The following is a 23,391-nucleotide window of genomic DNA, read 5'->3' on the forward strand; positions in this document are numbered from 1 at the left end:
CGGGTGCGATACCTGCGAGCACCAGCAGGATATCCGTCGGAGTAGTGCGTAGGCAGCCGGTGATGATCCGCATGGTGTCGTTGAGGGTGGCGTCTAGCTTGCTAGCATGAGCGCTGTGGCACCATGCTGGGGCGGCGTACTCAGCGGCGCTGTACATTTCTTGAGTCAGAAATCAGGCCTGTAGTAATTGCCCATTAATTGGTGTATTCAGAATCCAAATCAATGGCTATTACATTTATCTACATCATCCAGAAAGGAGATGGTTGGAGCACATGATGAAACATTTACAATGAAAAACAATGAATGGACTGGAGGTTCAATGTTTTGTTCTATAAATGGTAGTAGTGTCATTATGCAGCTCCAGTTTCCCATGTTCAATACTGACTTCAGGTGCCCTGTAGAGTTTCCCCATTCTCCCTATGATCAAGTGCTTCTCCACTTTCCATTCACATCCCCAATGAACTGGAAGTTCAATAGACAACCATCAATTGCCCCAAACATGTTTGTCAGAAGAATTAGAGGGAGTTTATGTGCGTATACGAGGGAATATATTGCTGGGAAATTGTATCAATGGGAATGCTCTGAGAGCTGGAATGAACTCGATGGGAAGAATGACCTGCTTCAGTGTCATAAGAAAATGGGAATTGATTCTCTAGGGTAATGTAATGACATATTCCTGGCAGCAGGCCTTAATCAAACATAAAATACTAAGTAAATTCTGATACAACTATCTAGCACTGCTTTAGTTCAATAGCTCACAAATAAAATTATGATGTCAGTAAATTCAGCTGAGTATACATACAGTGTAAAAAACAACTGTTTCAATGTTATCTGAACATTATCTTATGCAACATATCACTAAAATGTTTTGAACTTTGTCATGCCCTAAAAGATTAGAACAATACACATAGGATATGTAGAAAAATATTTACTTATTGTCTAATTTTGTGCCCTATTGTAAATAGACATAAAATCATTCTCAACATCTAAACTACTTTATATAAAACACAAAGCTTATTACTTTGACTAAAATGTTTCTTGTTGAGATAACCAGAGAACGTGCTTATGATCCATAATTTTATTCTTCAATTCTTATTTAGCTTATTTATTTGAGAAACAGGAGGAATGGCATCAATATCAATCAAGGTGTGCTGCAGGTAGAGTGAGAAAGTCCATTATCTTGTGAAAACACAACATTACATGTGATAAGGAATGGCCGATTCAACTCTGACTCCTGGGCTCTATCAGCAGCAGCCACTTACATAGAAAATGTGGGAAACGCACTGGCCTGCAGATGAGACTGAAACAACATGGGTTCAAGTCCCATCTACACGGCATACCTTTGGCAAATGTCCAAGATATTGCCAACAAGCAGAATGAACTGAAAGCTAGATTCCTCTACCTTAGGGGCCTTGGAGACTGTTGTGCTCTCTGTTTTAGAAAGACATGGGTTCTCCCCTGATAACTGTGCCGTACATCCCCGGATGGACCAAATCGAGTTCCCAGGCAAGATTAGGGATAGAGGGATCTGCTCCTTAATCAACTCCTTGTGGTGCTCAAATGTGGAGGTCCTGGTGAACTCCTGCTCCCTGGGGACCTGGAATATCTAACAGTGAATGCCATTCCTACCATCTGCTGTGGGAATCCTCTTCGCCTATCCTGGCAGCAGTCTGTATCCCACCCCATGCTGATGCGAAGCTTGCACTTGATGAAGTACACACTGCTACCAATAGCCTTGAAACAAAGAACCCTGAGGTCTTGTTCGTAATAGCCTAGGACTTCAATCAGGCCAACCTCAAGAGCGTACTAGCAAAATATTATCAAAATATTACCTGTCCCACCAAAGGTCCAAGCACAATTGACCAGTGCGACACAACCATCAAATACACCAACTACTCCATTCCCTGACCACACGTTGGACAATCTGACTGCCTGGCTGTCCTTCTACTCCTTGCATACAAGCAGAAACTAAAGCAGGAGAATTGGTCTAGGAAACGTACGTGATCCTTTGCAATTGCTTTGAGTCAATGGACTGGCCCATATTCAAGGACATATTTTAGGCCAACATAAATGAGTCTGCCACTGCCTTCAAGTACTTCATCAGTGGGTTTATAGAGAAATGCATGCCAAACGAAACAATACAAATATTCCCCAACCAGAAACGATGGATGAACTGTATAATAAATCTATTTACGATCTTAGCAAAGATATCAAGGATGCCACGAGGGAATTCAAGACCAAACTAAAGTCCCAAAATATCACAAGAACACCTGTCAATGGCAAAGCTTGCAAGTTATAAAGGGCTACATAATGAAGCTGGGCAATATCACTGTCAACAACATGTCCCTCCCTGATGAGCTCACTGCATTCAACATTTGCTTTGAACAGGTTAGTGGAAGGACATCATCTATCCTGATAGCATTGGATGCACCTGTACCCACGATCACTACAGCAGATGCCAGATTTGCCTTCCTGAGAGTGAACCCATTGAAAGCAATTGGCTTGGATGGAGTCCTCCACCATGTCCTCAAGAACTGCATGGATCAGCTGGCAGGAATATTCACAGATATCTTTAACCACTCTCTACTCCATTCTGAAGTCCCCACCTGCTTTGAATAGACCACTATCATCTTGGTGCCAAAAGAACGTAGGTAGTGTTCATTAATGGCTGGCACCCAGTGGCTTTGACATTCATCATCATGAAGTGCTTCAGGTGGATGTCCATGATGTACATTAATTCCAGCCTTCCAGACAGCCGTGATTCACCGCAGTTTGCCTACCGTCGCAACAGGTCCAAGGCAGGCGCCATCTCCCCGGCCCTACACTAATTTCTGGAACATCTAGATAACAAGGACACATATTGCAGACTCCTATTCATTGACCAGACCTCCTCCTTCAACACCATAATCCCAACCAAACTCATCTCCAAACTCATGAACCTAGGAGTCTGCTCCCCTCCTCTCCCACTGAACCCTTGACTTCCTGACCCTTAGACAATTTCAGAGAATGCAATTTCTCCAGTTGCATCACTGTGAGGTCTGATGGGCATTTCCTTTACCCTTAACCTGCATTTTATATCTCTTACATGCCCTTTTGTTTGGTGTTCTCTCTCAGAGTACCCTCACTAATCATAAAAGATAACTTTGTCAACACCTTGTACCCACAGAAACTTTAGCCTCACTCTTTCAGAGATATTCCCTTTGTCCATTGCACCTCTCTGCAACTTAGAATTAAATTGCTTTCTCTCTTTCCAATTTAGACGATGGGTCTTCAATCAAAACATTACTTTTGTTGACGTTTCCATCTCAAGGGCAGGATAGTCGGTATTATGCTTTTATTCTTCGGAGGAATAAACACACATGCTCACATGCTTTAACCGGAAGAAAAGACTTTTATTTTGTTTTCATATGCATTTTATATCTGGCACACCGGTAGTGACGTCAGTATAAGAGCCGTCAGTGTAAGAGCACATCTAAACAGTTTCGGTTTAACATCCAACACCCCCACTTGCTCTTATGCTGTGCATTACATTTAACAACATATACAACATAACTTAATCTGATTACATTCTCTGTATCGCCACATTTTACATATTTACAGTGTTCAACCTTTCAAAAAAAAAAAAAATTGTTGTTATGATTTTACACTCCAAACATATAATCCCTGAATTTCTCCGTTTTAAACTTTGTTGCAGGCTTAGTTAAGATATCTGCAACCATGTCTGCTGTTGGACAATACTCAATGATTACTTTCTTATCACTGAGTGCAGACCGAATGAAATGATACCTAATGTCGATATGTTTGCATCTTTGTCGGTTCACTGGGTTCTTTGATAATGCAATCAACACCTTGATTGTCCTCAAAGATTTTCACTGGCTCGTACTGGCAATCTTTGTCCATTCCTTTCAATAGCTGCACAAGATACAAGCTCTCTTGTGTAGTAGCCGCCATTGCCATATATTCGGCTTCACATGTGGATAAGGCTACTGTCTGCTGTTTCTTGGATTTCCATGAAATAACAGGCCCATTTTCAGACAAACTAAAACAATATCCTGTTGTGCTTCGCCTGTCATTTTGATCTGCCGCCCAGTCAGCGTCACTGTATGCAACAAGTTTGAGTTTTTCCTCTCTTTTCTTGTAACACAGCTGGTTTATAGTACCCTTTTAAGTACCTCAACACATGTTTGGTAGTTATCCTATGTTGTTCTTTAGGCTCTGCTAGATATTGTGACAGTTTACTGACAATCCAGCTTAAATCAGGCCTTGTACATGTCATCACATATATCAAGCTGCCTACCACTTCCCTGTATTGTGTTGGATTAACAGGCTCATCATCATCATAAAAGTTTTGTTTCTGTTCACATGGAGTTGACCTTGTTTTACAGTCAGACATTCCAAACTTCTCCAGTATTTTTGCTATGTACCTCTTTTGGTTCATTTTTATTTCTCCCTCTGTCTGTGAAAAATCAATGCCTAGAAAATGTCTAGGTTTCCCAAGATCTTTCATCTTAAACTTTGCACTTAGCATTTCTTTCACACCATTGAGAGATTCTTTATCACTGGCAGCAATAATTAGGTCGTCAACCCATATGATCAGAATTATTCTCTCATTTTCAGTCTCTTTACTGTACACGCAGTGATCTGCTGGATTTTGTGCGAAACCATTTTTACTGAGATGATCATGCAGCATCTTGTTCCAGTTCCGTCCTGACTGTTTCAGTCCATACAGTGATTTGTTAAGTTTGCAGACCAGCTTTTTACCTGTGTCTGTTTTCACTTCAAATCCTTCAGGTTGTTCAATATACAGCTCACAATCAATTGGAGCATGTAGATAAGCTGTTTTCACATCCATCTGGTGTAATTCCAAATCGTACTGAGCTGCTAGCTGCATCAGACTGCGCACTGATGTCATGTTAGCTGTTGGGGAAAACGTCTCCTTGTAATCTATTCCTACTACTTGACTATACCCCTTTGCAACATACCTGGCTTTGTATGTCTCAGTCTTATCTGAAGATTCTTTTACTGCAAACACCCACTTCCCCCCCACTGCATTTTTGCCCTGTGGTATTGTGGTTAGAGTGTATGTGTCATTTTCTTTGAGAGATTCGATTTCCTCCTTCATAGCTTTAGCCCAAATGTCAGATTTTGATGAGCTCATAGCTTCTTTGAAGGTTTGTGGAACATTATACATCACTCTGTAGCAGTAGTCTACATTTACGTTTATCTGGTCATCCTCTTCTACTTTACACTCATAGTCTCGTAAGTACTGTGGGCTTTTCCTTTCTCTCTTAGGATAGCGTGTACTCTGACTATTTTCACCCTGTCCAGTTTGAGTGTTGCTATCACTCTCAGTAGTATCCGTGTGTGACTTCAGTGTCACTTCTGGACTCTGATCAGTCACCTCTGCGTTTGGTCTGGGGGATGTTAATCTCTTCCCAGGATAGTCATCATCACTCATCTCCATATCTGTCTGAGTTTGGCATTCAGTTACACTTTTTGTTATGAACTTCACTAGTCTGTTTTTGAGAACTCGCCCTGTCTCTGGGTAGTAGACTAAATATGCAGGGCTGTTTTTGTCATAACCTACAAAAATCCCTTTTTCACATCTTGAGTCTAACTTCTTTTTGACTTGTTTGTATGAGAAACAGACTGATCCAAACTTCTTCATTTTTGAAAGATTAGGCTTTCTGCCTGTCACCATGTAGTGTGGAGTCTGACCAACACGTTTGTTGTAGCATCTGTTGCGGATTACTGCAGCAGTCATTACAGCATATGTCCACAATTCTTTCGGTAGGTTACTCTCGAGTAGCATGCACCTTGCCATTTCAAATAGCGTTCTCCAGTTTCTCTCAGCTGTCCCATTTTGATGGGGGGAGTAAGGTGCGGAGGTTTCATGCCTTATGGCATTTCTACTGAGCAATGATTGGAAATCTGCTGCTGTGAACTCTGTGCCATTATCAGACCTTATGCACTTAATTTTTCCATAGGGGGCCACGTCCGCTATGAACTTTTCTGTAGCTTTTATAATGTCACGTTTTGTTTTCAAGAAGTAAACAAACATTGCTCCTGAGTAGTCATCTGTGAAAGTTTGTATGTATTTGTATCCATCTTTTGCTTCTGGCTCTATAGGACCAGCCAAATCAGTATGCACTAACTCAAGTGCTTCTTTAGCCCTTACATCTGGCTCTCTGTTCCTGCTCTGTGCAAATTTGCCTTTTATACAGACCTCACAGTTGAGTTTGGACTTATCAACTTTACCTTTAATTTTCATGCTCTCTGTTACCCTCTCTAACTGTGATACATCATCATAGTTACAGTGACCAAGTATCTCGTGCCATGTTTGAATATCATAACACCCGTGACATCCGTCATTAGATTTATGACACAGTGTTTAGATAGTATAGTCTGTCGTACTCCTTAATGTCGAACTTGGTACCGTTCTTGTGGATGAGCTTGTTGCTGCCTTGGCGAAAGATCACTGAAGCTCCGGTGGTCGTTGCTGCCTTGACAGAGAAGATGTCCTGTGGGAATGATGGGATGTACAACGCCTTTCTCAGCGTCGTCCTCACACGACGGCCCTCGCTGTCTCTCAGGTACACCTCTGCTTCGCCTTTCCTCTGTGCGACACCGCTCGTCCTTGTCCCGTCAGCCAACTCGATGAAGTGCTTGGCCGGCTGGAAAGTCTCATCAAAGTTCTTAAACTTTTCAATGTCTGTGATTATGTGTGACGTTGCGCCCGTGTCGACCATAAGCCCTTTACGAGTCTCTTTACTTGCCTGGCAGTCATTTATTTTGAATGCAAATGTGTGGTCGTTGGAGTCGGATGCTTGTTTCACGTTGTCTCGCTTTTTCTTTGTGCAGTTTGCCTCCTTATGAGTGGGGCTCTTGCAAAAACTGCACCACTGTCTCTGTCCCTGTGTTATGTGGATGGTAAATGGCTTAAATGTCTCTGGCAAGCCTTTCAGAATCATGGCAATCAGCAGCCCGTCACTAAGAGTCTCTCCGGCTTTTCTTAGTGCTGTAATCGCCGTTTCTGCACGAATAATGTATTCAGTTACACTTTCGTTTATGGCCTTTTTCAGCGACGTCAGCTCGGTGTAGAGGCCGATCACTCGCGGCTTCCCTGTGTCCGCGTAATGGCTCCTCAGTAGCTGCAACGCTTTTCTCCCGTCGTCCGCCGCTTCTCTCATAATGAGCGACAAACTTTTGTTGTCTAGCACTTGTATCAGCTCGGCGTAGGCTTCTTCGTTTTTCTCGGCTTCCCCGTCGTCTTCTTCGTCGGTAGCCGGCTCGTTCAGAATTGTTGACTTTAAGCCTTGTAGCCGCAGGTGGCCTAAAAACTTTGTTTCCCATAATTCGTCATTCTTTTCATCTCCGTCGAAGCATAATCTGTTCCATCGGCTTCCACCATCCCTCCTGGGCCCATAACCTGTTGACGTTTCCATCTCAAGGGCAGGATAGTCGGTATTATGCTTTTATTCTTCGGAGGAATAAACACACATGCTCTCATACGTCGGTGTTGCTTTAACCGGAAGAGAAGACTTTTATTTTGTTTTCATATGCATTTTATATCTGGTACACCGGTAGTGACGTCAGTATAAGAGCCGTCAGTGTAAGAGCACATCTAAACAGTTTCGGTTTAACATCCAACAACTTTGGTTTCTTTTTCCACAGTTGTTGCCTGACTTGTTATGTGTTTCCAGCAATTTCTGTTTTTATGTGGAAACACATTTGTCATAATTGAATCCAGTACTGTATTCGCTTCCAAGTAGTGGTGGTGGTTTGTTAAGCACAGCAGGCTTGCTAGGCCAGTTCAGATGATAATTTAGAGCCAACTGTGTTACTATTGGTTTGGAGTCATATGCTGGCTGGACTGGACAGGGATGGGAAATGTCACCTCCTGACGAACTTCAGTGAACCAGTTAGGGTAACAATCCAACAGTTTCACGGTCAACATATTCATTTTATGTTAGCTAAATAACTGAATTTATGATCTCAATCTGCCGGGATGTAATTTGAACAGATTTTTTCAGATTATTAGTCCTGGATCTGAGATTTGTTAACCGGTACATTAAGCAAAATGATATTGTTCCCAGTAGATGAGAAAATGAGTGGAATAGTAGCACTTCCCCACTCCATGAAATATAGAACAAGTAGAAATAGCTACATCTTATTGTATGAATGAGAAGAGCTGTTAGTGGGCATTATTTAAGGAGAAATATACCACTCTCTTTCTTCCCCTTTCTTATTAAACATGGTGAAAAAGAAATATTTTAATTCTCTATGAATTGAGTCAACTATGATATTTAATGTTGTGGGAATGCGTGTGATTGGGATAGTGTTGTAAAATGATAAATACATTTGAAGTCAATGAGAACATTTAAACAAAAGCAAAAAAATTAACCAGTAACCAAAAGACGGACTGAGAAAAGTAGTGATATACAGAAAACCATTTGCAAGGCAGAACTTATAAAGTCTATCATTAAATAATCTATTTTGAAGCAGTTTCCATGCCATGCAGCTCTATGACTCTGTGAGAGACGTTAGGGGGGTAGGGAGCAGAGAGAGAAAATGAGACAGGGAGAGACAATGAGACAGTGAGAGACAGAGACAGGAACAATGACAAAAAGACAGAGCATTGAGGCAGAGAGAGACAGGGACAGGGACAGAGACAGAGAGACAGAGACAGCGAAACAGAGATGGAGAAACAGAGATAGAGAGACAGACCGAGAAAGAGGCAGAGAATATATCGTTTTGGGATACTATGTGAAACCAGAATTATGTTTCCCTATTCAAAGCTCCTTCAATTCAACTATTTTTTTGATTCAAAAACATCTTATTCTTGAAATAGACAAAAAATACCACAGTAACTCAGCGGGTCAGGCAACATCTCTGGAGAAACTGGATAGATGACATTTCGGGATGGGACCCTTATTCAGTTCGATGAAGGGTCCCGACCTGAAACGTCACATCTCCATTTTCTCGAGAGATTCTGCTTGACCCGCTGAATTACTCCAGTATTTTGTGTCTATCTTTTGCATAAACTGCTATGTGCAGTTCCTTTTTATTACACCGTTTCTTGCATTAGTTTTTCAGACCTTCATTGTTTGAGCACATTTTAGCTCTCGTAACTTTTTGATATCTTCAGACGAATTATCTGTCATGTTTAATGCAATTTCAATGGTCCAATGGTCCTTTATTGTCACATGTCCCATTTAAGGTACAGTGAAATTTGATTTACCAGTCAAACCAGAAAAAAGCAACAAGACACACAACTACATAAAAGTTAACATAAACATCCACCACAGCGGTTCCCCCACATTCCTCACTGCGATGGAAGGCAATAAAGTCTTATCTTGTTTCCTCCTTTTCTCCCACGGATGGGGCAGTCGAACCATCCACAGTCGGGGCGATCAAAGCTCCCGCAGCTGGCAATCGAAGCTCCCTCGTTGGGGCGATCGAAGCTCCCGTGATCGGGGCGGTCGAAGCTCTCGCAGCTTGGAGCTCCCGAAGTCAGTCCCTGACAAAGGGTTCGCAAGCTCCACGATGTTAAGTCCGCAGGCTCCCGTGGTTGGAGCTTCCGAAGTTGATCCCCAGCAAGAGGTCACCAAGTCCTCGATGTTAGGCCGCAGTGCGGACGGAGATACAATACGGGAAAAAATCGCATCTCCGTCGAGGCGAGATTTTAAAAAGTTTCTCCCAACCCCCCCACCCCCATAATACAAATCTAAAAATACACTAAAACATACATTTAATAACATACTAAAAACAATAAAGAAAGGAAAGGACGAGACAGACTATTGGTGAGGCTGCCATTGTACGGCGCCACCCGGTGGTATTTCAGATCTTTAAACTGATTTAACCTACATTTGGTAACTTGAATGTTAATCTATATGCAGTGTCCACTCCGTCCCCTTATCGTTTCTATGCTAGTCTACAAAGGACCTTGCTTACCTTTCAGTGTTCAGTTCAGAGGAAGGGTAGAAACATGAAATGCTAAATACCATTTCTCTTTGAAAATCCTGACAATTATATATTGTAATTTAGCATTCTCTGGTTTACAAAATTGTTCCGTACTCGAATACTGATAATACATTTTTGAGCAATTTGCATAACAACATAAAAGGAAAGAGCTAAAATGGTGAGTGCACATGCTGAAACATGGACTAAAGGACATTTTTTTAAAATTCAATAATTAAAGCTGATGACAGGCAGTAAAAACTAAATCTAAGCAATAATCTGCAATGGCAAATTACCAATAAACAGAAGGAAAGTGCAAGTAATCTCAGACAAATTCATATGCAGGAAGCAAAATCAGTAATTCATCTGCTGGATTCATGTTATGAGTTATTACTCAACCAGAAGCCTAATTCAATGTCAATAAATGTTGGATAAACATTTAAGCCTCTCGTATTCATACAAAAGCTGTAATTGCACAATACATGGCAAAAAAATTAGCATGGATACGTTCTAAACCCAAGCATATTTGGTTCAATTTTCCCAGGTTTGAAGCTCAGGGGGCAAATATTATTATTCAAAGTAATGTGTACATGAAAAACAATCATATCAGAACCCAGCTGCACCAGGGATAAGGATATCACTATCAGGAGTGACATATTCACATTCGAGTTTACTTTGGCTAGTGATAATACAGAAAAGGTATTTCAACTGACTCGTTCATTTTATTTGTTTTTTTTAAAGTCTAGCATAACATACACAAAACAATGTTTTGTAGCAATACAAAAGCGGAGAAACAAAATGATATATCATTCTGACTTTTATTTTCCTAATTAACATTATTGTTTCACAGACTCTAATTTCATTATATGAGAAATATGTTTTCGATTTTCATTCTTTTCCATTCATAAAATCTCTGAACCTTCATAAGTGTGATCCCATCTAGATGCACATGCTGTTGTACAAGCTATATATTTTAAAGAATTTTTCAGGTTCAAAGCAATTGTTACTAGATTGGCCTTCTGATTTGAAATGTAGTTGATTATTCACCTCAAATAAATTTACTTAAACAGTTGACCAACAAGTGTTTTGTTTACACGCAAAAGAACTTCCATAAAAGCCTAATTGACTTTTAACTCAATAAATTTAACAGAAAATTACATTTGTTGAGTACCCAAGAAAAATAACTGATATAGTCATGTGCCACAACCTTGGAGCCTGAATACTGCAATTATATCAGGATGCAATAGATCAAAATTTTATTCAAGTATGGTAAGCAGTTTGTTTTTGCTGACGAAAATGGACTGCTTAACCAAAGTTTAATATTTCAGTTGTGCTAATGTGACAACCAAGATTGATGCAAGAGGAAGAATAAAAACAAATGCTCTTATCATAATGTCAAATGCAGTCCCTAATGCTTGTATTGAGTTAACTTGTTTTCCCTGATAAACGAGATGGACTACAAAAGTTGTATCACTTTTCAAGCATTATTAGCTTTCAAGCTTTAAAAGATCTTCAATAAACAAAGTACTGAAGACATAGGCTGAAGACTTTGACTGAAGACATAGTGGCTGAAAATTAACAAAGATCTTCCAGAAAAATGAAGATAATTCCATTGCAATTCTGATTTGTACAGTTGAAAGATATTAGGAAAATTAGGAGGGCAATCATTTGCCACAGCATACCCTGCCTTCGAAACACATTAGAATTACAGTTTCTTCATGACCCATCCATTTGGTCAATGATGACCATGTGATGTTGATGGTGAAAGATTCAGTGATGGTAATTCATTAAAAGTCAAGGATAGGTGATTTGACTCTCTTTTGTTGGAGGTGAATATTGTTTGGCACTGGTATCATGCAAATATTACTTGCTACTTACCAACTCATGCCAGAATGTTGTCTAAGTTTTGCTGCATACAAACACATGTTGCTTAGTGAACATGTACAGGATTTTTCTTTATCATTATCATTACACCAACCAGCTTTCAATACACCAACCATAGTGTCGGACATGGTGTGTAGGAAGGAACTGTAGATGCTGGTTTAACCATGGTGTCAGACATGGTATCTGGTTACCCCAGTGATACAGCTTCGTTCAGCATCCTATTCAGTATTTCTGCCACAATTCTTTCTTTACCAACAAAAGCAAGATTTTTTTAGAAGCAACACTGAAGTGTCTGCTGACTGAAAATATCCAAAGCATGGGTTTAATAGGCACAAAGTACATAACAAAGAAGGTCTTGTTTCAGACACGTGGGGGGGGGGGGGTCAGTTTTGTATTGGAGTACAATTTTCCTTCAATTAATCTCTTTCTTATTTATCAGCATTTATCTAGCATTTAGAGCAAGAACATACAAACTGAAGAGAGATTGTTCATTATCCCAATTAGCCAAGGGCATTCAGAAAGGCAAATGCATAGTATATGTTTGTAATTGCACAAACAAATGCATTCAGTAACATTTTCTATGTACATCCAAGCTGTTTGAGGATACAGAATGTGCACAATTTGCTGCAGAATTTCTAATTTTTGACCTGATTTGTAGCCCTGTTATTTATCTGGCTGGTCCAAATGAAACATGTTATTTAACTTCCCAACCCAAGTTTGAGTCGTTTGGTCGTTTTCGGTGGACATCCTTATTCTGACTTTATCCTGCAGGAATGGTCAATAATGGAACAACTGATGGCCTGAGAGACTGACCTGATTAAAATCTGCAGCACCGTTTTGATTAGTACAGGTGTCAGAGGTTATGCGGAGAAAGCAGGGGAATGGGGTCAGGAGGGAGAGATAGATCAGCCATGATTGAATGGCGGAGTAGACTTGATGAGCCAAATGGCCTAATTCTACTCCTATTCCTTATGACTTTATGAACTTGGTGTGGAATTACTCTGACTTTATAGCATCCATATTATTTTTACTCTGTGGACCTGGAAAAAACCTGAAACAACCAAACTTCCATTTCTGATATCATCCCTAAGAGAGCTTGTTCAAGACTTCAAATAACCAATTTAACCAGAAAAGGATCACTGATAAATGAATCTTTACTATAGAAATTGAAACCATCAGAGCAACGCTTCATCGATCTTCACATTCTTTCCCTTATGTTTCCTCTTTGTGTAGGAATGTTGATGCCATGCAGAGCACAGTATTCATGCTACTAGGGGAAGGTTGAGTGATTGCGATCTGGTTTCAAAATTTTGTGATGTGGCATCACCAGTGATGAAGAGGTTCCACATTTCTAGCCAAATAGAACATCACATTACAAAAACGGGATTACTGAATAGTGAAAGTGGCACGAATTTGATCATTGGGGAAAAGACTGGGGAATACGCCAGTCTTTTGTTTTTAATTAATTTAATGCATAAACCTTGGAAGGATCAGTTTCATGGAAGAAAAATTGGGTTCATCTCTGCATTTATGCTAGGAAATCAAGCCTTTGGCTTTAAGACCCTCAATCACTAACAAGTTGAACTGAAACATATTCTGAAGCAAAAAAAATCTGAATATATAAGATGAACTTGTGTTTGGAGCTAAAATTCTAGAGGGTAAAACATGTCTGTACCTCATGATCTTTTGTTTTAAACTCGCACTCTGTTTTTATTTTTTTGATCAGTGCAAATTTCTCTTAGTGCTTTGATCTTCCTGTGTAAATGAAATATTTTGATGGTTTGAACAAATATAAAGGACATAATTGTACCATGTGGTGTAAAATAATACATTGTAGAAATCTGAGTAATACAATATCATATAATATTATCTTATTTCTTCTAAGGTACCTGTAATATAATATAACATATATTCTGCCACTATTGGTATAATTTGAGTAAACTCAGCTTGCTAGAATTTATACAAGAATGCCAAAGAATGCTTTACTTTACCTATCTTGAAATTCTTATATCTTTGACTGGGGGATTAATACTGGAAAAAGAACCCAATAGAATACACATCTTCCCAAATGAAGCAGGTAAGATTTACAAACTAAATGCCCTTCCATTTCCATTACCCTGACGATAGACACGCAACATATAAAATACCATGAATACTGCTTCATTCTTTTCAGAACAAAATCATAAAATATGTTCTATTGCCAAGGAACTGGAATGTACTCACTTTTTCTGGCTTTTTTTAGCAAGTCTTGCAGCCTCAGCAGCTGCCTTCCTCATTTCAAACTCTTCTCTTTTCAGCACCTCTCCACTTCCCCTGTATCCCAGTTCCACCAGCTGTCGAGCCAACTCTTCATCCTATGGGATTCATGGACATAATTTATCAAGGCAGAACTAAAATTCATTCACTGGCTGACTGCCTCATATGATGTTACAATAATGTTATAGAACTTTGACCACTCCGAAAACAAGTGCAAATAAAGAAAAAAAAACTTACAACTTTTGAAGAAGCAGGTCTTCGCTACAGCTAACAATAATATGAATGTGAGGGTTTTCAACAAAATGTTTTTTTTTATTCTATCAGTTTTAACATTGTCCCAGAAGAATTATAAAGTAACTGAAGAGTACTTCTTAATAAAGAGTTTACCAGTTTTCAAAACTCTAAAATGCTACTTGTTGAAAATGATAATAACTTAAATATTACAAATTCCAAACAAATAATAAATGTTCCCAATAGACAGAAATGACCACATAACCAGACGATAGAAGGGTAGGCATACAGTTATTTTGGAGTATCACTGCATTTCAGTAGACAAACTGTAAACTTGCCTTTACTGGCCAATGCACAGAAGGTAAGAGCAAGGAGGTTGTGCTGGTATTGTATAAAATACCACAACACAATTATATCGAGTATATCAAGTATTGTGATATATATTAATTATCACAAATTAAGACATAACACAAGTACTATGTACAGCTCGGGAAGGACGTGTAAACTACAGAATATAGAAAAAATCTTGCCTGGGCTGAACAATTACATTTATGGAGACTGACAATTTTCAAATTACTTTTTATTTCAAGAAAGCTGAAGAGGTGTAATTGAAGAGCACAAAATCTTTGTTAATCTAGAGATTTTTATTAAATTGGTATTTTTCATATTTTTCATCTTCCCTTCTCAAATATACTTAACAGCATTTTTCTTTCTAACAATTGATGGACTATATTAATTTTGAGGTATTTATTTTTCTATTCAAACAGGGGAATTTAAGTTATTATGCATTAAGAGAAACAAAGTTATATTTAAGGAATATAAATACTGGAAAAAAAAGAGTATATATAGATCAATTATCAACCTTACATATTGGCTGCCCACTCCGCATTCAACTCCCAAAAAAACTCTTTCAGTGAAGTTATTTTAAATGCTTTACCCCAAATTCCCATTTTGAAAGCAGATTTGCATGTATGAAGCACTACAAAAGTAATTAAGCTTCAACCAAGAGCAAAACGCAGATGATATAATTATCCTGGAACACGTACTTAACAACCAAAAACGCTAACTTTTCTCAAGTTAGAAATTAAAAACCTATTATTGGGATGAAGAAGCAGCAGAAAGTCCTTGGATAAGTAAATAGATTTTTGACTATAATGAAGATTTTTAAGTATGCCGTAATGCATTACTTAAAAAAGTTATTTTATAGCTATGATATGATCAAGTACTGCCACCTAGTGTATGATCAGCATAAAAGTACTTAACGGCTAGTCAAGTCTGGATAGAATTGGATTAAGTAGCTATATGAGGCACAACATGATACAGTTTCAGTTTTATCCAGAAAAGGTTTTGCTGTTAGCACATCTGATTTTACTTTTTTTTCATCGCATACATGATATATTCCCGCCATTATTGTTCATGCAAGGCATGTTTCCACCTGTACCAACATATACTGGGACACAAACTTCCACGCCACATCCGCTGGAGTACAAGCTCAGCAACACATCACACCAGTTTGCTGTGTTTTTTTTAACCATTTAAAAATGTACTCTGTGATGTCTGTAAACCATGCTGGGCAACTTTAGATGCCAGCAGGGTATTCAAAGTGTGTTAAAAGTAACATTGAATGTTATTTTTTCTAGCATTTATATTTTGTTTCTGAATTTGCACAATCAAAACCAAGTGAGGTTAGAAACAGAATTCCATTCAAGTCAAGTCAAGTCAAGTTTATTTGTCACATACACATACACGATGTGCAGTGAAATGAAAGTGGCAATGCCTGCGGATTGTGCACAAAAAAGAATTACAGTTACAGCATATAAATAAAGTTAATAAAGTTAATATAGAGAAGACAAAATTTAGTCCCTGGAGTTATAAAAGTTAACAGTAGTGATGGCCTGTGAGAAGAAACTCCGTCTCATCCTCTCCGTTTTCACAGCATGACAGCGGAGGCGTTTGCCTGACCGTAGCATCTGGAACAGTCCGTTGCTGGGGTGGCAGGGGTCCCTCATGATCTTGCTTGCTCCGGATCTGCACCTCCTGATGTATAGGTCCTGCAGGGGGGCGAGTGTAGTTCCCATGGTGCGTTCTGCCGAACGCACTACTCTCTGCAGGGCCATCCTGTCCTGGGCAGAGCTGTTCCCAAACCAGACTGTGATGTTGCTGGACAGGATGCTCTCTACAGCCCCAGAGTAGAAGCAATGAAGGATCCTCAGAGACACTCTGAATTTCCTCAGCTGTCTAAGGTGGTAAAGACGCTGCTGTGCCTTACCCACCAGTACGGCAATGTGCGTTGCCCATGTCAGATCCTCTGTGATGTGGACTCCCAAGTATTTAAAGCTGCTCACCCTATCCACAGTAGACCCATTTATCTCCAGTGGCATGTACGTCCTTGGATGTTGAGCCCTTCTAAAGTCCATTACCGGAGGTGCAGTTATTGCCACAGTTGACGACTTTTTAATATAGTAGAGGTACTTTAGAGCATTCATTGAAGAACCTACTACCCTTATGTTTTTAAAGGCATCATACTGGGGCCTCTCAGATGAACAATGTACTTGCAATATTGAGCTTTCCAAACTATCATCACTGAAATAAATGACACAGCTGTCTGGACTGCTCTCTCCATGAAGGTCAAGGTCATATTGAATCTTCTCAACCTCCTCATCATTTTTTTCCAAATGACCACTGTAGATTTCAGTTGCATCTCCCAATTTGCTGCTTACTACATGAAAAGAGATCTCTGAAAATAACTGTTAGCACAGCAATACTTTCAAATATTTTGATGTAAGGGACCAACGGGTGTGTTCTATTATACTGGGATTTGCCAGAATTGATAGCTTATTAAGACTACATGCAACCATAGCCTAAATTCATATGCCTATTGCAGTTCCCCTTATTTATCCAGATCTTCATACTTATAATAAATGTTTCCAATCTCTACAACTTGAAGGTCCTTGCTGGTCACATCAAGAATCACTTCATGTTGAATGCCACGCTTCCAGAAGGACATATGACCACTCTATCCTGAATGGAATCTACTCCATATTACAGTTTAGTTTAGTTTAGTTTATTGTCACATGTACCGAGGTACAGTGAAAAGCTTTTGCACCAACCTTTAACAATCTTTAACACCAACACTGTGCACCAATAATCATCCAGGAAAGCCCAGATGATGCAAAATTCCTCTTTCATCTGACTGCACAAGAACATCTTTATTGAATTTAAAACATAAATAACTGAATCATAACTCCAATTATTTTATTGGCTTGCTACATTTAGGTTTCTCTCGTGAGTAATATCTACATTTAGGTTTCTCTCGAGAGTTTAGACCTTGGCATAATAAAGACATTTTCTAAGAATATCTCCACTCTGCAGGTCTTCACAATGGTGTGCAAATCACCATGAAATGTCTTACGAGATCATGAAATTTCTTTCAGCATTACTCCATTGTGTGGAGATCCTCACTCTTGCAAGAGACTACTGTTGCAAGCTCTTGGTTAGGTGGCTTAGTAGTCTCTTACATGTTACCCCACAACATTTTCTGCATTCTGGACCTTCCTTTTGATTTATATATATAGTTCATCAGCACTCTTATGTCCATTTAAATCAATGTGGGAGTTATCTCCCTCTCACCTGCAGCATCTATTTTCTCCATCGTAACCAATGTATTGTGTTACTGCTGTGTAATCGCTTGTTTCGCTTGTTCGCTGTCACAGGGCCATGTCTTAAGGGCCGGAAACCTTCTGCACAGCTAAGTATCAGGAGATTTGCAAAACTGGAAATTGTACGGTCGCTTCCGAGAGATTGTGTCTATAATGTACCCTAATGGTCTTTCAAATTGAAGTTGGGACAAATTTATTGTTTTTTACAAGGTAGGCAAATGGGCATTAAAATGTGGTTTTGTTTAGTTCGAACTCATGCAAAATTCAGGCAATCTTCTTTCTAGGCACCAGAATTTTAAAAAGCTTAGCCTCTGTTTTCTAGCACTTCAACCATCTCAAAAATTCTGTTACCTACTAACTAATTATTCTATAATTAAGGCAACAACAATAAGTGAAGAATGAATTACATATCAACAACTTTTGAAGAATTAAAATTCAAATCGAAAATTTCAGACAGAAAAGTTATTGCAGCAGAATTCAACCTAAACACAAGAGAAAGCAGCTTACTGAAAAGTACAGTCTAAATCAGGGGTGGCCAAACCGCGGCTCACGAGCTACATGCGGCTCTTTGACCTTTAATATGCGGCTCGTGAAAATATGTTGGCTGAGCTCCTTTTTTCATCACAGTTAATATAAAAGGTAAATAAGAAAAAAATTATTTACTGGGTATGAATTGAGACCCCATTGGAATAAAACGTAAGTTTAATGTTCATGGTTAGTAAAAATATTTAAGTTCATGTCTTGCGGCTCTTTAGTTCATGTCTTGCGGCTCTCAAACATCTGAACTTTATCGTATGTGGCTCTTACATTAAGCAAGTTTGGCCACCCCTGGTCTAAATAGTACAATTTGAATTGCCTCTCAAGAGCCTGACAAAGGTCCACGGTTAGACTGTTCTTTTCTTTTACTAATGTTGATGAGCAAGCCCACTAATTCCAATTTTCTTTTCACTTCAGTTTAACAACATTTCAATTTAATTTCCATTAATCAGGTGCTCTTTTGGATATCTCTATTTCCATTGAATAATAAAACAGAGTATATATATACTACAGTATGATTTACAATAACCTTTAGATTTGGTGATCATTAAATAAAATTGGTTTATATGGCACAGAAAAATACTTTATCATCCATCAGGTTAAAATCCCTAGGAAAATGCAGAGTTGACTGAATAGATAGAAGAATAATGTTTACCCAAATGGGGAGTCCTGAACCACTAATCATAATAAGGTGTCAGTCAAGTGTCAGAAATAGCTTCACCCAGTGGTTAGTGAATCGTTTGAATTCTCTATCCAGATGTTAAATATGAACAAGAATGAGACCAATAGATTTTTGGACTTTAAAATAAACAAGCGATACAGGATCAGTACAGAGGTGATAAAATCTAAGATCAGTGATGATTTTGTTGAATGTCAGAACAGCCACAAAGGACAGAAATGCCTAATTCAGCTTTCCCTTCATAAGTTTTTTGTCTTTACAATGGCAATTAGAAACATAGACATAGAAACATAGAAAATAGGTGCAGGAGGAGGCCATTTGGCCCTTCGAGCCAGCACTGCCATTCATTGTGGGTGAAAAAGTTCCTTCTCATCTCAGTTTTAAATGGCCAACTTTCTGGATGAAAAAGATCCTTCTCACCTCAGTTTTAAATGGCCTCCCCTTTATTCTAAGACAGTGGCCCCTGGTTCTGGACTCCCCCAACATTGGGAACATTTTTCCTGCATCGAGCTTGTCCAGTCCCTTTATAATTTTATATGTCTCTATAAGATCCCCTCTCATCCTTCTAAACTCCAGTGAATACAAGCCTAGTCTTTTCAATCTTTCCTCATATGACAGTCCCACCATCCCAGGGATCAATCTTGTGAACCTACGCTGCACTGCCTCAATTACAAAGATGTCCTTCCTCAAATTAGGAGACCAAAACTGTACACAATACTCCAGATGTGGTCTTACCAGGGCCCTATACAACTGCAGAAGAACCTCTTTACTCCTATACTGAATTCCTCTCGTTATGAAGGCCAACATGCCATTAGCTTTCTTCACTGCCTGCTGTACCTGCATGCCAACTTTCAGTGACTGGTGTACAAGGACACCCACGTCTCGCTGCACTTCCCCCTTATCTAACCTGACACCATTGAGATAATAATCTGCCTCCTTGATTTTGCTGCCAAATTGGATAACCTCACATTTATCTACATTATACTGCATCTGTCATGCATCTGCCCACTCACTCAACCATTCCAGGTCACCCTGCAACCTCCTAACATCATTCTTCGCAGTTCACACTGCCACCCAGCTTTGTGTCATCAGCAAACTTGCTAGTGTTACTTCTAATTCCTTCATCCAAATCATTAATATATATGGTAAATAGTTGCGGCCCCAACACCGAGCCTTGCAGCACTCCACTCGTCACTGCCTGCCATTCTGAAAGGGACCCTTTTACTCCTACTCTTTGCTTCCTGTCTGCCAACCAATTCTCTATCCATGTCAACACTCTACCCCCAATACCATGTGCTCTAATTTTGCTCACCCATCTCCCGTGTGGGACCTTATCAAAGGCTTTCTGAAAGTCTAGATACACTACATCCACTGGCAATTATCTCCGTTGACGAAATATTTTGATTTAACCTGTTAAACATAGAACAGTACACTGTGTAAGTTATCTTTTTTCATTTAAATCAACATAGGTGTGCTTCTTCTGTAATGCGGTGACCAGAACTGCACATAATACGCCAAATGCAGCCAAACCAAAGTTTTATAAAGCTGCAACATGACTTCCTGACTCTTATATTCACTGCTCAAAGGCAGGCATACCATACATCTTCTTTAGCACCCAATCTATTTCTATGGCCACTTTCATAGAGCTACAGATGCTGAGCCCAAGATCACTCTGTACATCATTATGTACATCACTCTGTATGTACGAGTCTTGCCATTAATTGTATACTTTCCCCTTACATTTGACGAAGTCTCCTTGGATCCCATGCATCTTAATCTTTTGGATCAGCCTACCATGAGGGACGTTATCAAAGGCCTTATTGATGCCCATGTAGACAGCATCCACTGCCCTCTCATTGGTCAGCTTTGTCCTCTTCAAAAAACTCAGTCAAGTTCGTAAGACATGGCCTGCTGTGGACTGACTGTCCCTTATTAGCCCATTCTCTTCCAAATGTCAGTAAATCCTATCCTGAAGAATCCTTTCCAATGGCTTCCCTACCATCCTTGGAGTTCTTTTGTTCTTTCAAAATTCTTAATATTTTTTAAAGTACAATTTATTTACCATTTGGATTAATTGTGCACAATTGAATATCTAATTGCAACCAGCACAGCATTCCAACTGGAGTACACAAAGAAAAAAATCAGCCTTTAATAACTTCAAATGTGTCATGATGAGTATTTTTCCCGACAATACTTTCCCAAGTATTAACTCTAAAATTAACTTTGAAATATTCATAAATTAAAGAATTTGGGTTTCAATGCAGCTGAGCATGAGGGTATCTGTAAAGAGACGTCCTTTGCACACAGAGTCTTTTACTGGATATTGTTTATTAATTTCACTACACACATGTTGTGCCCTAGCTGTCCGTGGTCATCACTGGAACTAGAGAGCGAGCTGGAGGTGGGGAAGCTACAATTATACAAGAGACAATGGGGAGTGGTTAGTAGTGGTGAGGTCACTATGTTAAAGGAACATGCACTGATCTACATCCTTCCTCTTGGAAACAAAAGTGACCACGGCTCATGCGCTAGGCTCAAACTACAAGCAGGGAGCAGATAGAATGCAGCACAACACAGACTACTCATACACACCGTACCGGACAGGCGGCCTGACCACTCTCCCAGAGCGGGTGCGCAACGCACCATCCCCTCCGGTCGAAGGAACAGCATGGACGGGTGCGGGTACAGAGGCTGGGGAACCAGGGGAAGGAGGAGGACTGGGAAGCGATACATGCGCAGGCGAGGGAGGGGAAGGGGGCTGGGGCGACTGCGGATGTACCGGAGCAGGAGGCACATCAGGCACCGGGGACTGGACGGGAGGTGAATACGGGACCGCGGGAGGCGGTGCAGGCTCGTTTACCAGCATCAGGTGCTGGCGGGTACGACGATACACGGTGCCCTCGTAGTTGACCAGGTACGACCGTGGAGAGTCAGCATTGCCGACGACCACGGCCAGCCGGTGGTGACCGGAGGTGGACTCCATCCGGACAACCTGGCCAGCGAACAGAGGTGGAAGGGGACGGGACGATTTGTCAAAGGAGCGCTTCTGAATGAGCTGCTTTTCAGTGAAGCGCTCCCTGACAGCGGCAGGGCTCCGAGCCGTGGGTTGCAGGGATTGCTGGGAGACGGGGATAGGGGGTCTAGTGGTGCGGGACATGAGGCGCTGGGCAGGGGAACCGAGCGCGGGGTCCCGGGAGATGTTGCGGAGGTTGAGGAGGGCAAGGTACAAGTCCGAACTGTCAAGCCGGCAACGTTCCATCAGTTCCTTAGCGCTGCGGACAGCGCGCTCTGCAAGTCCATTGCTTTGCGGGTACTCGGGGCTGCTGGTGATGTGGCGAAAGTTCCACCGGGTGGCGAAAGCAGCAAACTCCGCGCTGGTAAACTGGCTGCCGTTGTCGGACTGGAGGGATGCCGGGGAACCAAAGGTAGAGAAGTGGCGGCGAAGCTTCCCGATGACGGCAGCAGACGTGAGGGACGGCAGCAGGTCCACCTCGAACCAGCTGGAGTAGGAGTCCACCAGGACCAGGTAGTGTTTGCCACGCCACTCGAAAATATCAGCGGCAACAGCCATCCACGGCAACTCGGGAGCCGGCTGCTGCAGGAGAGGCTGGCGCTGCTGATGAGGTAATAGGCTGTTGCAGGCAGCGCAGGCGGAGACCCTGTCCCGGATGTCCTTGACCATGCCAGGCCAGTAAAACTGTGCTTGGGCCTGGGATAACGTGGCCTCCACCCCTGGGTGTCCGTTGTGGGCAGTCTGGAAGTAGTGATCTCGCAGCGCAGCCGGCACCACAACCTTGTGACCCTTCACCACCACGCCCGCGTGCAGCACCAGTTCATCCCGAACCAGGAAGTAGGGCACGGCACCAGCCGGCAGGGAAGACCGTCGTTCAGGCCAGCCACGGCGGATGACGCCCTCAAGCTGTTGAAGGTTCGGATCAGCGGCAGTGTGTGTGACCAGTGACTGCATCTGCCAAGATGGAACGATGTTGACGTTCAACACCATCAGGTCAGCCGATTCGTACGGATGGCGGGAAGTGGAAGGTAGTGGGGCACGGGACAAAGTGTCTGCCACGAACATCTCCTTGCCTTTGCGGTACACGATTTTGAATGTGAAACGCTGCAGCTGCAGCATCATTCGCTGCAAGCGGGACGAGGCTGCGTGGATGGGCTTGTTTAAAATAGAGA

The 23,391-nt window shown here is 40.9% G+C and overlaps 1 protein-coding gene across 1 annotated transcript in view; it reads right to left on the bottom strand.

Moving 5' to 3' along the window:
• Window positions 1-23,391, bottom strand: part of cfap299 (cilia and flagella associated protein 299) — a 530,788-nt gene that overhangs the window by 496,076 nt on the left and 11,321 nt on the right. The window contains exon 2 of the mRNA XM_078411120.1: window positions 14,068-14,198. Coding sequence (XP_078267246.1) covers window positions 14,068-14,198 — 131 coding nt within the window. The remainder of the gene's footprint in view (window positions 1-14,067; window positions 14,199-23,391) is intronic.

This window comes from Rhinoraja longicauda, chromosome 1 (assembly GCF_053455715.1).
Source record: "Rhinoraja longicauda isolate Sanriku21f chromosome 1, sRhiLon1.1, whole genome shotgun sequence".
In the NCBI taxonomy this organism is placed as follows: domain Eukaryota; kingdom Metazoa; phylum Chordata; class Chondrichthyes; order Rajiformes; family Arhynchobatidae; genus Rhinoraja; species Rhinoraja longicauda.